Source organism: Drosophila gunungcola (assembly GCF_025200985.1).
Source record: "Drosophila gunungcola strain Sukarami chromosome 2R unlocalized genomic scaffold, Dgunungcola_SK_2 000013F, whole genome shotgun sequence".
In the NCBI taxonomy this organism is placed as follows: Eukaryota; Metazoa; Arthropoda; class Insecta; order Diptera; family Drosophilidae; genus Drosophila; species Drosophila gunungcola.
The window spans coordinates 1175649-1191521 of NW_026453171.1; the positions used below are offsets into that span (position 1 = coordinate 1175649).

Here is a 15873-nt window from a genome sequence, read left to right on the forward strand (position 1 = left end):
GAGGGGGGAGTGGGCTCGAAGCCGGGCCATTACCGCATTAGGGGCGACCCACTCGAGATTCCCAATCTGTGCGCCTGGATTAAACTGCGCCTGTGCCAACAGAGGCTCTCACTGGCACTTGCACTGCTCCTCAGTACACAGTAAGAAATGGCACGCCACTTTGCCAACTAATAAGCATTAGTTGTTCCTCATAATGTCTAACACAACTTTGTTACATATTTATTTGTGCTAACAAAAAAAAACAGTGTGATTTTTAAGTTTTGAAATATCAATATCGTTTGTTTAATAATCGCTACCCGGTGCGCCAGAGTGCTTAGAATTTCTTTTTAGTCATTCCATAAGCTTTTGTAAAATAATTAAAACATTGTAAATATCTAAAAATAATTAATTTAAATCTCTGATGAGTTTACATATTCTTGATGCAATACTCTTTTATTGAAACACCGATCCACAATTGGAAGTTAATTTAAAAATTCGATTTATTTTTATAAACATAACCACTCTAAATAGCTGATTTAAAAATACAAATTTTACTTCGCGTTTAGAAGTTAAAAATAAATATTAATAGTCATGGTGAACTTGTATCTATTTAGACTACTTTCAATTAAAGTAAACCCAAGTTTGAATTATTAGATTACGAAATTGTATTGTAAAGTATTTAAGAATTTAATTTTGAAAATATCCGTACCAAGCACGGACAAAAAAAAAGAATTATTGAGATTTGTTTTTAAAAACGTCTCAAATTACTCTAAATCGTCTTTTTACTGTTGCCTAATTAGTGGGCAACAAAGCTGTGAAAAAAAGACAGCAGACATTTAAAAATAAAAGTCGCAAACTGCGTTAGTTTTGGTGCTTAGTTCCAAGACCCATTTTTGTTTTTTTTCGGTGCACTCGTGCCGCTGCCATGAGTCATGTGGCAACTCGTGCGGCATGGGAAGTCCTTGCGCCACCTGCGAGTGTTCGACTCGGCGCTTCCTTGTTCAGTTTTGTTTGGATAGGCCAACGGGCGGCAGTAGCAGCAGCAGCAGCAGCGATGAGGCACATGCCCCGGCTCAGTGCCACAACTCCGATGGAAGGGCAACAATAGCCACTGTAATTGCACCGTTCAATTTGGGAGGTATAATCGGCGGCGACACAAAGACACCAAGTCAGCATGTCGCATTTGCTGAGACGCACCAAGAAGTCCTGTCTGAAGGTTAGTCTGGCTGGGTGGGTGTGGGTGGTTGGCTGTGGCCACTGGGTAATCAATAAAAAATCGATGGCGGCCACCGCGAATGAATACAAACAGTAAAGTTCACAAGCCCGTGCTTTTGGCACGTTAATCATACGCCGCGTTGACCGTTCACGCTAAGTTTATCCCCATTATCGATTTGTGTTGTTGCAGTTCCTGCGCAAGATATCGACTTCAAAGCACCTATTCGTGCAGCGCCTGGACGAGGAGGATGGGGATGAGGACGATGAGGTGCAGGTGGAGGTGGACCTGCAGCGGCATCTGGAGCTGGATGTGAATAGCAATTGTCCTTCGGCCACAGAGGCCATCTACGAGGAGTTGCAGCTGAGTGAGTGCAATCCGGCCTTGGATTTTGCCAGAGAAGTGGAGGAGCCGCCGCAGGATGCCAAGCACGATCTGCGGACCAAGTACTTGATGAGCTACGGCAGCTACGAGGTGTTGGCCACCCTGCCCAGCATTGAGTTCGAGCGGGTGAACTACAAGGAGAATGTTCGCTACCTGCGGCACACACCCTCCAACTCTAGTCTGGACTTGCAGCTAGAGGAGCAGAAGGAGCAGCATCACCAGCAGCAGCAGCAGCAGCAGCAGCAGCAGCAACAGCAGCAGCAACAACAGCAGCAGCAGCAACAGCAGCAGCAGCAGCAGCAGCAGCAGCAGCAACAGCAGCAGCAGGGTGTAGCAACTCCAAGGAAGCAAGTGCAACAGCAGAGGATTGCCCCGGCTAGTCGCTATCATCCCTGCAGCATTAGTCTGGGCTCCAAGTTCGAGGGCAACTACCACAACGTGGTCATCATGGAGCCGCCGCACGACGACTTCCCCATCGTCAAGTGGGACATCAATGGCAACTCCCTCGACGACGACACCTGCGATCGCTGGGAGGACTTCGATGCCAGGTGGCGTCAGGCGGCGGCCGTCACCAGATCCCTCTCGCAGTCGCAAAAGTCCAGCCACCAGTCCAGCTCCTGCACCCTGGAGACCTGGGTGGACGACACGGAACCCCTGAGCCTGGAGCTGCACCGACACGACTCGGCGGCCGCAGCCGGGAACAACTGTAATCTTTGCCTTAGGAGCTTCTGAATCCTCGCGGGAATACGTGGGAATTCAACGGCTCCGTGACCTCCACTTTGCGTCCAGCGATTGAGCATGTTAACCAGTCTTGTGAGAATTACCTACATATATATAAAATATGTATTCGAGTATTTGAGTATTTGAGTAGTTGAGTCGGTAGACCGCAATTTTCATTATAGAAAGTTGTTTTTGAGAATAACCATTAACAATAAAGTGTGTATGTGTGTGCGGCGCTCCTTTGGCTCCATACCTTGAGTAATGCACTCCAGAATGGCCTTTTGTTTTGTGCAAGGGAGGGAGTAAGTTCGACGCCACCCCCCCCTCCTCCATCGATCCATGCCGGCGCACGACCCGCACGTGCTGGCCGCTCGTGAGAATCCGTAGACCTTTGGCTTTCCCACGAGCCACGGCCGCGATTTCAGTCCTTCGGTGGTGCGGCAGTGTGGCAGTGTTCGCCGCTATATGTATTGCTCCATGGCGATTGCCCTGCACTATCCATCCACTTGATTAGGGGTGGGTTCCGGCGATTTCCGACTTCCAGAGTTTGTCCCACGCTGGCACTACCACTGGCCCACTGGCACTGGCATTGGCCATTAGGCATTTCCACTTTGCTGTTTGCCACAGTTGAAACCTGAGCGACAGCATGCCGAATCAAATTAAAAGCACTTTTTATAAATTTCGATTTTTGTGTACATTTTTGAAACTGATATGGCATGCCATTATTATAAAGCTTACGCCACGACAATCAAAATTAATCGAGAAAATGGAAAAAAATGTTGCAATTTTTTTTTTGGAATTAGAGGGAGAGAAAAATAAGTTTGTTTTCTTATATAATATATTATATTTATCAGGTTGTAATTTAATAATGTTATAATAATAACTAAGATCCATGACAAATGGAATGTTCGATTTTCGGTTTTGGAGAATAACTTTATTGCTATGAAATTAATCAAATGATTTTTAAGGGTTTGGACCTTTTCAGATAATATATTTATATTATATATATCTTAAAAAAACAAAATTTCAGTTATAAACTTAAATTGAATATGTATTTCACTCAAAGCACTAAAGGTGTTTCACGTAGGAATAATAAAAAATATTAAAAAAAAAATTAATATAACTTTTTAATAAAGTGTTTACGAGATTTACATAAGTGAAAACTTAATCAAAAAACAACTTAATCTTATCTTAACTGGATCTACTTTTTTAATCTTGATTCTCAAACAGACAGACAAGTAATAATATATATGTTAAGATTTTCAGAGCAATACATACTAGTTACTACTAGTTACTTTTTTGTAAGCTAATCATATTTGTTATGACATAAAATTTGTAGTGCAGTTATGGAGACAATGTATACGTAATATTAAACTTTCCTAATCGCAAATCCAGTTTAACATCAGTTCGGATCAGGGTATATTTATATCCTTTGCAATTCACCATCGGCCATTTTTTATAAAATTTAATGGGACCAGTATACACCAGTCATAATAGTCGTAATTTATCAAAACCATTTTAAGACTATTGAATGTGTTTGTGAGGCGTGGACGTGGTAATTTATAGAGTCCTTTATGATTCAACAAAATATTCTTAAAAGATGTTGGTCGTAACACTTTGTTCTGGCCACCTCAAAGTCCTTACTTTTAAAACGCTAAATAACAGTTTCGATAAACAAAATAAAAAATAAATAAAAGAGATATCTCCAGAGATCCTTCTAATTCGGTACCAAGACACCTTCAAAAGTAATAGAAGCCAAAGGTGGGAATACATTTTACAAACTTTATCTTAACTTCTTTACTCTAAGAGGGTTTTAACAATGTTTTAATTAGTTTTACATTTTTGTCCAACTATTTATTAAACTAATTTAGGGATCAAACGTTGAAATTCACAATTGTAATTTTATTAAAATACATACTTCGACTAGCGTTAATACCAGGTTAACTCTCTAATAAAAAAAATAAACAAAAAAATACTATAATAAAAATGATATTATTTTAACAAACAATTTTTGTATATCAAACATTTTTTCGAATAGAAAAGAAAGCCAAGCTGATAAGAAGCCCAAATTTGCGCACCAACCACACGTTTAGGCCATCAAATGGATTGTACCTCAGGCAATTTCTAGGTCAACTTCTGTCACCTGCTGCTGTTATCTCGGCTCCCGCTCGTGCTCCTGCTTCTGCTTCTGCCACTGTTCCCGTTCCCGTTCTGGATGTCTGATGCCGCAACCTTGAGCCAACACTGACCTAGAAATGTGTGGGCCAACCGGCATACGGCATTCGGCATTCGGCATTCGGCATACGGCATACGGCCCAATGCCAAGATAAAGGTCAACGGCGGCCGTTGCACTTGTTGGGGCTTTTCCGGCGCCACGCGATGCCACACGACCGGCGCGTGCTCCAGTTTGAGTTCCCGTTCCCGTTCTAGTTCCCGTTCTCGTTCTCCATGGCCCGCTGCAGCCGCTCCAGTCGGCGAACAAGTGGACGACGGACGTCGCCAGTTTGTCGCCCACGGCGCCGACGATTAGTGGCCATGTTGCAGATGCTGCTGGAGTCGCTGTATCAGATGCAAGGCGGCGATACAATCGAAATCGATGACAGACAACAGGGCTTGCTCATTTGGATTGCCGCTCCCTGTCGCACACACACACACACACACACACACACACACACACACTTCCTTGCTCACTTACTCACACTTACTCACTTGCTCACTTGGCAGTGATCGCCGCCCGGCACGGCACACATTTCCTACCCCAATCCTGGCGGGCAGGCAATCCCGGCCAGCACGCGTTGCCAAGGGGGTGGTTGCTGCTGCATCTTATTGGACGGCTGCCGCCGGCGGTAAAAAGGGGTTGAGCGGCGGCAGCGGAGGGCAGGTCGTCCGCTCGACGTGTGCTGCAGAATCAGTCGAACGCCGTTCGCGCACACGATAAGTCACGTGCTCAAACTAGCTCCGCTAGCCCGGTCCAGCACTTTATCTCAAGCAACTAGCAACTTGCAACTTGCTGCCAGTCCAACTAGCAACACGCAGCACGCAACACTCGCCCAGCAACATCAACATCAACATCAACACTACAGCTACAGTGTCAAGTGCGCAGGAGCAGCAAATAAACAGTAGCAAACAAACAATGGATCACAACATGCACGTGAACGCGCCGTCGCTGCATCATTGGGGCTATGCCGCCGGACCCGGAGTGGTCATGCCGGTTGGCGGCACCACCACCGTGGGAGTTACGCCCACCCAGAGCCACTGGGTGCCGCCGCCGCAGAGCCACCACAGCGCCCACAGCAACCACAGTCACGGACACGGCCAGAGTCACAGTCACGGACACGGCAGCCTCAAGCGGACGCTCTCCGAGAGCGACTGCGACGATCTCTACTCCGAGGAGTCCTCCAAAGAACAGTGCGTATACGTGATTTGCTAAAATGGGGTTATCATTTGGTTACACAGTTTTGTGAAAGATCAACATCTTAAAATGTGCTTTAAGTTTTGATAAAAAAGAGTGTTTCGTGTGTGTGCTTCATCATATACATATACATTTAGTGAATCAGAATAAACAAACTAATCTATCGACAAGTGCAAGCCTAGTTCCTAAATTTATATTAAGACCTCAAGTATTTAAACTTATAAAAAGAAATTGGTGCAATAATTCATAAAAAAAAATCTTGTTCTTGTGAAACGTATCCGAAGTCGTACTTTTTTTATCAAAAGACATTTTCTGATCAGTTTCCATGACTGACAAATTATTAACTTAAATTCTCTTTAAGCCAAACTAAGTGGCTCTCTAGCATTATAAAAAGGAATGAATTATAGAACATAATATCAATAACATGTATAATTCGCTTGCATCTTTAAGACAGACAGTTTAATGATAAAATCGAGTTTGAGAAATTCAAATCTACTGTTAAGAGAAGTGCGTTTAAATAAGTTTAAACAATTCCAAAGATAGGGTTAAAGTTTAGGGTGCTAGGACTAAATAATTTCCTAAAAATCCTCATATTAAATCTGAAACCTTATCTTTATTCACCTTTTAGAATCTCGCCAAGTGAACCGGGCAGCTGCCAACTGATGAGCCGCAAGAAGCGTCGCGGAGTGATCGAGAAGAAGCGCAGGGATCGAATCAACTCCTCGTTGACGGAGCTGAAACGCCTGGTGCCCTCTGCCTACGAGAAGCAGGGATCCGCCAAGCTGGAGAAGGCAGAGATCCTTCAGCTGACCGTGGAACATCTGAAGAACTTGCAATCGAAAAGTAAGTGTCAATTTGCTAGTGTCGTTAAAAAATGGGGCTAAATGTACATTGCATTACTACATTAGGACATTTTAAGTAAGAAAGATAAAAAATATCAGAATATGAAAAGTATAAAGAAGACTAACTTAGACCATTTTAAATCATTTTGCCAATTTGGTAAAGAGTTATTATAATAAACAGTATCATGGGAAAGTCCAAAGTCCAACTAAAATCCCTAAACAAAATACTCGCTGTGGGAAGCAATTGAGTCACAAGATTAAATACAATATGCGGCAAATTATCACAAATCTGGGTAAACAATCCTGACCTGTTGTCCCGAACAGGGTCGTGTTGTGGGAAAGTTATGATTGCCGTAAACAAAGCAGCAGCACCACCACTACTACCACCACCACTATTACCACCCTAACGCCCAAGTGAATCTCGATTCTCGGGGCTTCCCACGCTGCTAGTGGTAAAGCTACCACCACCCCCTGATGGCCACCTCACCAGTCATCCCGTATGAGGACACGGGGGTTGTTCTGTTCTTTATGCATGTTGCGTGGGAACAGCTATTTTAATTGTTCCGACGAGCCAGGATTAGACAGCTTATTGACTTTCTCCACCTTCTCTCGTCTCCGTGTTCTTTCAGCTCTCGACTCGCTGAGCTATGACCCGCAGCGCGTGGCCATGGACTACCACATCATCGGGTTCCGCGAGTGCGCCGCCGAGGTGGCCCGCTACCTGGTCACCATCGAGGGCATGGACATCCAGGATCCGCTGCGCCTGCGTCTCATGTCCCACCTGCAGTACTTTGTGCAACAGCGCGAGTTGTCGGCCAAGAGTTGCGCCAGTCCCGGCGGTTGGCCAACAGCCACTCCCAGTTCCTCTGGCTATCAGCCGAACTGTGCATCGGCTCCCTACCAGAGCTATGCGGCTTCTGCGAATCCGGGTGCCTATGTCTCCAGCTATCCCACACTGAGTGCTTCGCCTTCGCAGCAGACACAGCAACTTGGCGGAAGAACCAGTGTCTCCCGGACAAGTGGAGGTGAATCTCTGCCCACCCATGATCTTCACTCTGAAAGCAGCAACCAACAGCCACAGCAGCAGCAGCAGCAACAGCAGCAGCAACAACAGCAGCAGCAGCAGCAGCAGCAGCACCACCAGCAGCAACAACAACACCAACAGCAACAGCAACAGCAAAGGACCCAAACTACCCCTCAATCGCCACAGCAGCAACACTACACCCACGATCACAGCGTTGTGCATCCCGAGCAACAGCAGATACCCACCTATATCGAACTGACCAACAGCAATCGTCCAGCGGCCGTGGGTTCCGAGGGTCTCAGCTACAGTGCCGCTCCTCAGTATCCTGGGAGCGGGGGTCAGGACTACAACAATTCCAGCGTCCTGCAGTATGCCACGCCCAACGGAGCCAAACCCTATCGACCCTGGGGCGCCGAGATGGCCTACTAGTCGGATATGCCGTGAACAGTGAGATGGGAAATCAGGACAGGATCTCTAGTCAGAGGAAAACAAGTGTGATAGTCTTAAGTTTCGCAAACCATGCAGTGAGATTACCTACCTTAAGTATTTGCATTTCATTTATTCTTTAACATTACTTTTATGAACCTTTTGTGAGTCTATTGTAAATAAACGCATTTGTGTATAAGTAATAATACATCAAGCAATTTTATTAAACAGGGTTAACAAGAGTAAAAATATCATACAATGTTTAGAAGACAGGTTGATAACTGCTGGTACATATAATGTATAGAGCTGTGTTTAAAATCAGTTCGAGCTAAAGCTTGATCTGAAAGAAGTTAGAGTCTAGGAAGGGAACTCTTTCAGCTGAAGAATTCACGGTCATACACAATTGAATAAAGAAGAGAGAATAATGATTTCAATAATATGCTACACATTTTCGAATTGTAATTATAGAAATTGAATATCTAAAACGTCTCTCGATGGCTTTTCTAACATGACTCGAGCTTATGATTCCAACTTCTCAATTATTGCAATCAAATCAAATAGTAAATCTTAAAAACCTGGCTACTTGAGCTGTTTTTTTTTAAGGCGAAAATCAGCGGGCTCTTCAAGTATATATGTATTTGTGTTACTTGTCAGTTTAAAACCTATCATTTTGTTAAAATTTTAATTGCTGTAAATTAAAATAAAAATTTTAATACTTAACAAAAAAATAGATCATGGGAGACTCGAGACGCCTGCCGCGCTGGTGGTCCGGCGGCGTTTGCTCGGCGATCGCAGTGACCACCACCCACCCGCTGGACCTGATCAAGGTGCAGCTGCAGACGCAGATGGTGAAGGAAAAGAAGTCCGTGGCCGAGATCATCGGTAACATCTACAAGCAGAATGGCGTTTTGGGCTTTTACAGTGGCATCTCGGCCTCCTGGTTCCGTCAGCTCACCTACACCAGCACCCGCTTTGCCCTGTACGAAGCTGGCAAGGATTACGTCGACGCCGGAAACTTGGGTGCCAAGATGGGCCTGGCCGCCTTTGCCGGAATCATCGGCGGGATTGTGGGCGTTCCCGGGGACGTGGTCACCGTGCGACTGCAGAACGATAGCAAGTTGCCGCCGGAGAGCAGACGTAAGTGAGTATTTTATAAGGTTCATTTTTTATATAAAGTATATTCAAAGATAGCTCAAAAGTCTTTTCCAAGTCAGTACCAGAGTATTTGTTAACCAAATCGAATCGTTTCCATCTCCCTTTAAAGAATACATGAGGATACATACACATTTAAAAAATAACAGCCAAGTCAATAAAGCAATATGTGTAAGCTTATGAGTCCGTTTATGCGTTCGCTTATGCGTCCGTTTTTGCGTTCGCTTTTGCGTCCGTTTTTGCGTCCGCTTATGTGTCCGTTTAATCGTCCTTTTATTTGTCCGATTATCATTCCGATTAACAGTCCGATTTTCAGTCCGTTTAGTTAGCTTAGGCGTAAATTAGCAACCTAGATTTCAACAATTATTTAAAGAAGGCTTTAAAAAATTGCACTCACTCCATTTAGGTAGACAGCATGTTTTTAAACAAAAATGGCGATCTCTTTGCATCCGTACTAATTCCTCAGCTACAAGCACGTCTTTGATGGCCTCTTCCGCATTTACAAAGAGGAGGGCTTGTCCAGTCTATTCCGCGGCACACTGCCAGCCGTTTCGAGGTCCGTCCTGCTGACGATCGGTACGAATGCGGCCTACGATCAGGTGAAGCAGATGCTCAAGTCGGCGACAGGAGCAGCCGATGGCGTGCCTCTGCACTTTGCCACCTCGACGATAGCTGGCTGCATTGCCACGCTGATGACGCAGCCACTGGATGTGCTGAAGACCACATTTATGAACGCCAAGCCGGGCGAGTTCTCCGGGATCGGGGCGGCCTTTGTGAGCATTGCCAGACAGGGACCCCTGGCCTTCTATCGCGGCTTCATTCCGGCCCTGATGCGAGTCAGTCCCAACACCATCATCACCTTTGTCTTGTACGAACAGGCCCGTCTGCGCTTCGGGTACCTTCGACCGGATGACAAGTGATGGCCCCAATTCCGTAAACATTCAGGGACCATTTTTTAAAATTCAACTCAAAATTTTCTGTACTGTGTGTCCTAAAATTGTGAATAGTTTGAGTATTTAAAAAAAAAAAAAAAACCCATTGAACTGTATATAATCCGCACCCAATAAGCTGCCACTGTGCTCGTTAGATCGCGGACCGCTGACCGCTGGTCAGCCAGTTTGTAACGAGGGGTCAACGGTTCATAAAATTTGCATACGCATATGAATGAATGTCTGAGCAACTAACTACTTAGCACGTGAGCGCCCAATCCGCGGCGGTTAGTTAAGCCGGCTGCACATTCGCCGCCCGTAATTAGAAAGCGGTTTTAGCAAGGTGCTGGGGGTCGCAACCCCGAACACCGAACACTGAACCCGGAAACCGCACGATAAACGGGAAATTTTCGAGAAAAACAGGAAAGGATCTTTTAAGCGCTCCAGAAAATAAGCCTCGAAAGGGAAACTGCTTCGCAAAGGTAGCAGGGTTAAAATATTATAATATCCGCTGTCATATTATTTTAGCTTGGGGTGCTTTTGTAGGCCAAATATGTATCTAGGGACTCAACATGTTGTTGAGTTTGGGTTTGATCCTGAGCCAGATCATTTTCAAGGTTTTTAAACGTGTTTAGTTTTTATCCTTCCTTAAAATAAATCTAAAGACCAATTGTAATCAGTGTCAAATTGTTAAGCTGGCAAAAAAATGTTAACAAAGGAAATAAAAATGTCTTGTTAAAATACGATTTTATTTGGCTTAGGTTTTTTAATGTTGATATGAAATTTCAGTAAAGGAAATCAAAAATTGCTTGTTAAAATACAATTTTAAATATTTTGCATTTGTTTTTTTATAATTAAGAATCGTTTACTAATATTTCAGTAACAATGGATACGTCAAATAAGAATTATTCACAATTAAGGCATCAGAAATTGGTTTTTCTCTAAAGTATTGATTACTTATAGTTCTTAATATTCACATATTGAGGTTAGCACTTAAACCCTATTTATCGACAAACTTGTTGTTCTTATGTTCAATATTTTAAGGATTGAAAATCTATGTCCTAGCAATAATATTCCCACAGTTAATGAAATTGTATAGCAATATGCCTTAGATCCCATAGGACTGTAAACGAACAATTTAATTTAATTTAATACAATTTCCCTATTTGCAATTAAATCCACTGGCCCACACCAAAAAAAAAAACCACTTGAAACCAAAATTACATTGAAACCGGGCAACCGAAATTGCTGTCTTTCGAATGTGGGAAACAAGCTGAATCACCCCCGAAAAATAAAAACACAAGAAACAATCTTTTGCGCATTAATATATTTTTGCCGGTTAAACACATATAAATGTTTTCCAAGCTATGTGAGAGACCCCTGAGCTTTGACTTCCCACGCGATGGGCAAACCACCACCCACCAGGGCTTACTATTCCTATACGCATACGTATGCGTATGTATGGTATGTACGCTATAAGGGTGGTTCGGCGCCCGAGATCGGCGTCAACACCATCGCCTTTAACATAATACACACGTCAAAACTTCCAATTAGAGACAATCATTCGGATCTGGGACAGGAGGGGGTACTTCACATTTCTGATATCGATGCGGGGTGGTTCTATTTCTATCCACCGACAGTGACAGTGACTACAAAAACCATCGAGCTGGTCGGGCGGGATTTCATTCCTTGGATTACCAGCAGAGCAACAGGATCAGGAGTACCCGAATACCCGAATACCCAAATACAAAAATACCCGCCGTGGGGTGGTTGCATATCATTATAATTGTGTGTGGTGTCATCGAAAGTGAAATGATTCCTATTTTTATTGCGGTTCGAGTCAATTAAGTGGAATATTTTGCGACATTTCTGAATGGATTTTCGTGTTAAACATAATAAAAACCTTGCTGTGGGCACTTGTTGTGTGTAACATTTAATTTATGCACATGTGTGGATGGAATAGAAAAGCACTTAAAAAGGATTTTATGATCCATTGATTCGCCGCCCGTGTGAGGGGTTAATCGAACATATATAACCCATAAATAAGAGTTAATAAAAGCATTCGATTTGAATGCAACCACTGAACTTGAAAATGCGTTTTTCTTATTTTCCCTGCTTCCAACACACTATCTCACTTTATTTAGCCTGTGCTTTGGGTCTTTAAAAATAGCTAGCACATCAGATCTGTCGTTCTCATTTACACACACACACACACACATTTGTCGCTAGAGAGAGCATTTCTTACTATTATTATTTTAGTACTCGCTCTGGTTTGTCAAGTGAACTTAAATTTTGTTTTGATTTGCCGCCGAGCGGGGATGTTGTCCCAAATCAATAATTGATTCAGTTTGCCGGCAAACGTTTAAGCAATAGCCCTCGTTTTTCTGTTAGTCTCTGCTAAATTTGGAGCACTGAGAGATTCCCATGTTTCTGTGATGTAATGTGAAAATGCCCCAAGGGAGCGCGATCTATAGAACAATGTGGACTAGAAGGCTGCTCATCGGATCTATCAGAATGCCGGCTTTAATTGTGAGGCGTAAGTGGCATCAGAACAAACATTACCGCCAACACATTTTCTTTATTAAGTAATTAAAAAAAAACACCGAGGTGTTCACACATTGTAGACACACTGTTTCAATAATAAGTTTTATCCTCCACCTAATTCAACAGAAATATCGGTAGCCATCCCTTTAATATAGACTGAATTGATTGACAGGTATTTCATATCTACTACGGTAGCTTAAATTTCGTGTTTTCAAAAAAATAAGGGAATTACCAAATGAGTAGAATCTTGTCGAGACACACAAAAACAAACAAAAATCTCTAATCTAAAGAGAGCTTCAATCGAAGGTGCAATCAATCTACCAATTTTAAAATCTGAACAATTTTATTTCACTATTATTCTCGAAGAAAACTATTTAAAATAAACATGATTAAGTTAAGATTATGAATTAAATTGTAAGTAATTCTTATTAAATGGCTAGAATCGTGAAAAAATTTAAGGGAAAATTTTAAGAGTGTCTACCCATATTAAAAGAAACCAAAAGAGTTTCAGCTTAGGAATTTATTCGGGACTCTAAAGATTAAGTACAAGATCAATGCCACGGCACCTGGTTGCCGATGGTGCCCTTCTTGTAAAACTTGGCCGTGGCCGAGGCGGTGGTGGCCAGCGTCGGAGTGGGCGGGGCAGGCTCATAGGTTGGTCCACTGCCCTCCGCCTTCAGCACGGCGGCACAGCGCCACTGCCTGTTGTAGTTCATCCGCCACAGACGCACGCAGCCGTCGTCGCCCGTGGAGATCAGCATGGTGGCCAGCATGTTCCAGCAGACGCGCCACACGGGGCAATTGTGCTCGCTGAATTTGATGGTCTGAATGTCCAGCTTCGAGATGCCAGTAGCGTCCCTAAAATAAGTCAAATGATTATGGGCTCTTTTCTCTAATGCTCCCTGATCTTACGTCACTCCTCGCAGGTTAACGATGTAGAGATCCTTACTGGCCACGGCCAGCATGTGGAAAGTGCGACCAGCGTTGGGCGCGAAGGCCACATCCGTGACTGGGTCGGTTATGTCATTAACAGTCTCGATTTTCACGCATTTTCGGGCATTCTCGCTGTAGGCAAACAAAAACACCTTGCCTGTGGGCGTGGCCGCCTCATCACTGCCCGCCTGAAAATAAATCATACTAAAAATCAGAATATATAGACTTGCATATAGCTTTGTTTTTTGAGATCATAAAAACAATTGTATCCCAAAAACTCGTTCTATTAAATCTTCATTTTGGCGATATTTTTATACCCTTGCAGAGGGTATTATAATTTCAGTCAGAAGTTTGCAACGCAGTGAAGGAGACGTTTCCGACCCTATAAAGTATATATATTCTTGATCAGCATCACTAGGAGAGTCGATCTAGCCATGTCCGTCTGTCCGTCTGTCCGTCTGTCCGTCTGTCCGTCTGTCCGTCCGTTTATATGCAAACTAGTCTCTCAGTTTTAAAGCTATCTGCATGAAACTTTCCCAAAAGTTGTCTTTCTATTGCAGGTAGTATATAAGTCGGAACGAGCCGGATCGGACGACTATAGCATATAGCTCCCATAGGAACAATCGGAAAAATAAATGAAAAAAATTATAACTTTGCTGTTTTTTAATTTTTTGTTTAGTTCTTCGACATATAGTAATGGTAAAATATTTCCGATTTACGGTTTAAATTTCATCAAAATCGGACGACTATAGCATATAGCTCCCATAGGAACAATCGGAAAAATAAATGAAAAAAAATTATAACTTTGCTGTTTTTTAATTTTTTGTTTAGTTCTTCGAGATATAGTAAGGGTTTAATATTTCAGAATTACGGTTTCAATTTCATCAAAATCGGACGACTATAGCATATAGCTCCCATAGGAACAATCGGAAAAATAAATGAAAAAAATTATAACTTTTCTGTTTTTTAATTTTTTGTTTAGTTCTTCGACATATAGCAATGTTTAATTATTTCAGAATTATGGTATAAATTTTATCAAAATCGGACGTCTATAGCATATAGCTCCCATAGAAATAATAAAAATATATAAATAACTATCTAATAATTGGGCTGCAAATAATCATAGTTTCAATGTTTTTTTTTAGCACATACTCAAGTAAATCATAATTTAAATGTTTTCAAAAGTATTTAATTAATGCAATAGCTGCAAGGGTATATGAACTTCGGCTTGCCGAAGTTTGCTTTCCTTCTTGTTTTTAATTCTTTTAGCTGCGAAGCAGTTTTTGAAGCAATATACATTAGTTAAGGAGATTGTTTATATTATCTGCAAGGTTATGGAAATTTTCTATTTAGTTGATACTTGTTTACGACGTGAAATGTGTTACAATTTTTACGTTTTAACGGAAAACTTTATAGAATTAATGAAACAATATAAGAATATTATAAGCACAGTTTAGCAACACGAATAGAACTCTATCGATTCAATGATTATTCTGTAGTGACCTCTGAGAGGCATATGTTAACTTACCGCCAGCAATTGGGTGACCATGTAGGTGGATGTGTTCCAGGAGAGACAGCTCAGCGGCAGCTTGTTAGCGATCTCGTGCTGCACGGGCCACTGCGAGAGGTTCATGATGTCGGGTGCCTCGTAGATGCGGATGATGCCGTCGGCGGAGGCGGTGGCCAGCAGGAGGCCCAGATATTTGGGCGCGAACTCCACATCCGTGACGCTGGTCCGCGAATCCACTAGGGTGGTGCGACGAGTCCAGCGCCTAGTGGGTGCATTGGTAGATGATACTTTCTCACCAATGACCTCCTCCCAAACGGAGGCTGTGCGATCGAACGAGCAGGTGGCCACAACCTGGCCAAATTCCGGATGCGCCCAGGACACGCGCCAAATGGAGCCGGAGTGGGCCTTCCAGCTGCTGGTGACGTTCCACTTTCCCTGTCCGTCCTCGTCCCAGATCTGCAAGTCGAAGAAATTCCGGATCACAAAGGTTGTTTATCGCAAAAGAAATCGTCAATGTATACCTTCACAGTCTGATCGCTAGAGCAGGTGGCCATCCGGCGGCCGTAGTAGTCGAATACCACATCATGTATCACATCCTTGTGGTCGGCAATTATGGGTTCTACATCAAACATTCTGCAAAATCTGGTTAATTGCCGAAAATGTTGTTTATAGAATGCACGCGCCGAAAAATCTGGTCTGCTTTTGCAGCCCTGGCCGACGAGGGCTGGTCATCACGCGCCAAACAGCTGTTCATTACCTGGCCGGTATTTTTTCTAGTATTTCAAGGGAAACGGTCTCACTGGTC

At 43.2% G+C, this 15873-nt stretch overlaps 4 protein-coding genes across 6 annotated transcripts; 3 read left to right on the plus strand and 1 right to left on the minus strand.

Annotated features, from left to right (window-relative positions):
- The first annotated feature begins 941 nt into the window (after nt 1-941).
- Nucleotides 942-2570, plus strand: LOC128256180 (vacuolar protein-sorting-associated protein 36). Its single transcript, XM_052986318.1, has 2 exons — nt 942-1195; nt 1385-2570. Exons 1-2 carry the CDS (start codon nt 1154-1156, stop codon nt 2306-2308), a joined length of 966 nt encoding a protein of 321 aa, XP_052842278.1. The 5' UTR covers nt 942-1153; the 3' UTR covers nt 2309-2570.
- Nucleotides 2571-5071: 2501 nt separating this feature from the next.
- On the plus strand, nt 5072-8208 carry LOC128256175 (hairy/enhancer-of-split related with YRPW motif protein). Of its 2 annotated transcripts, none has more exons than XM_052986312.1 (3): nt 5072-5714; nt 6349-6551; nt 7180-8208. In XM_052986312.1, exons 1-3 carry the CDS (start codon nt 5479-5481, stop codon nt 8001-8003), a joined length of 1263 nt encoding a protein of 420 aa, XP_052842272.1. In that variant the 5' UTR covers nt 5072-5478; the 3' UTR covers nt 8004-8208. The 2 variants fall into 2 exon arrangements, with proteins under 2 accessions (XP_052842272.1, XP_052842271.1); XM_052986311.1 differs by having other exon boundaries at nt 5075-5704; nt 6337-6551.
- A 431-nt stretch (nt 8209-8639) lies between these two features.
- LOC128256181 (mitochondrial dicarboxylate carrier) lies at nt 8640-10190 on the plus strand. Of its 2 annotated transcripts, none has more exons than XM_052986320.1 (2): nt 8640-9137; nt 9619-9859. In XM_052986320.1, the coding sequence occupies exons 1-2, from the start codon at nt 8735-8737 to the stop codon at nt 9720-9722; spliced, it is 507 nt and encodes a 168-aa protein (XP_052842280.1). In that variant the 5' UTR covers nt 8640-8734; the 3' UTR covers nt 9723-9859. The 2 variants fall into 2 exon arrangements, with proteins under 2 accessions (XP_052842280.1, XP_052842279.1); XM_052986319.1 differs by having other exon boundaries at nt 8641-9141; nt 9619-10190.
- Nucleotides 10191-13127: 2937 nt separating this feature from the next.
- On the minus strand, nt 13128-15846 carry LOC128256179 (nucleoporin seh1). Its single transcript, XM_052986317.1, has 4 exons — nt 15590-15846; nt 15087-15524; nt 13538-13746; nt 13128-13483 (listed from the first exon to the last, which is right to left on the minus strand). The coding sequence occupies exons 1-4, from the start codon at nt 15698-15700 to the stop codon at nt 13177-13179; spliced, it is 1065 nt and encodes a 354-aa protein (XP_052842277.1). The 5' UTR covers nt 15701-15846; the 3' UTR covers nt 13128-13176.
- Between the last annotated feature and the right edge of the window lie 27 nt (nt 15847-15873).

Coding starts and splice junctions, on each gene's coding strand:
- LOC128256180 (XM_052986318.1), top strand. CDS start 1,154: ATGTCGCATTTGCTGAGACGCACCAAGAAGTCCTGTCTGAAG. Junction 1,196..1,384: donor CCAAGAAGTCCTGTCTGAAG/GTTAGTCTGGCT, acceptor GTGTTGTTGCAG/TTCCTGCGCAAGATATCGAC.
- LOC128256175 (XM_052986311.1), top strand. CDS start 5,430: ATGGATCACAACATGCACGTGAACGCGCCGTCGCTGCATCATTGGGGC. Junction 5,705..6,336: donor GAGGAGTCCTCCAAAGAACA/GTGCGTATACGT, acceptor TTCACCTTTTAG/AATCTCGCCAAGTGAACCGG. Junction 6,552..7,179: donor GAAGAACTTGCAATCGAAAA/GTAAGTGTCAAT, acceptor GTGTTCTTTCAG/CTCTCGACTCGCTGAGCTAT.
- LOC128256181 (XM_052986319.1), top strand. CDS start 8,735: ATGGGAGACTCGAGACGCCTGCCGCGCTGGTGGTCCGGCGGCGTTTGC. Junction 9,142..9,618: donor CCGCCGGAGAGCAGACGTAA/GTGAGTATTTTA, acceptor CTAATTCCTCAG/CTACAAGCACGTCTTTGATG.
- LOC128256179 (XM_052986317.1), bottom strand. CDS start 15,700: ATGTTTGATGTAGAACCCATAATTGCCGACCACAAGGATGTGATACAT. Junction 15,525..15,589: donor CTAGCGATCAGACTGTGAAG/GTATACATTGAC, acceptor TTCGACTTGCAG/ATCTGGGACGAGGACGGACA. Junction 13,484..13,537: donor GTTAACCTGCGAGGAGTGAC/GTAAGATCAGGG, acceptor GACTTATTTTAG/GGACGCTACTGGCATCTCGA.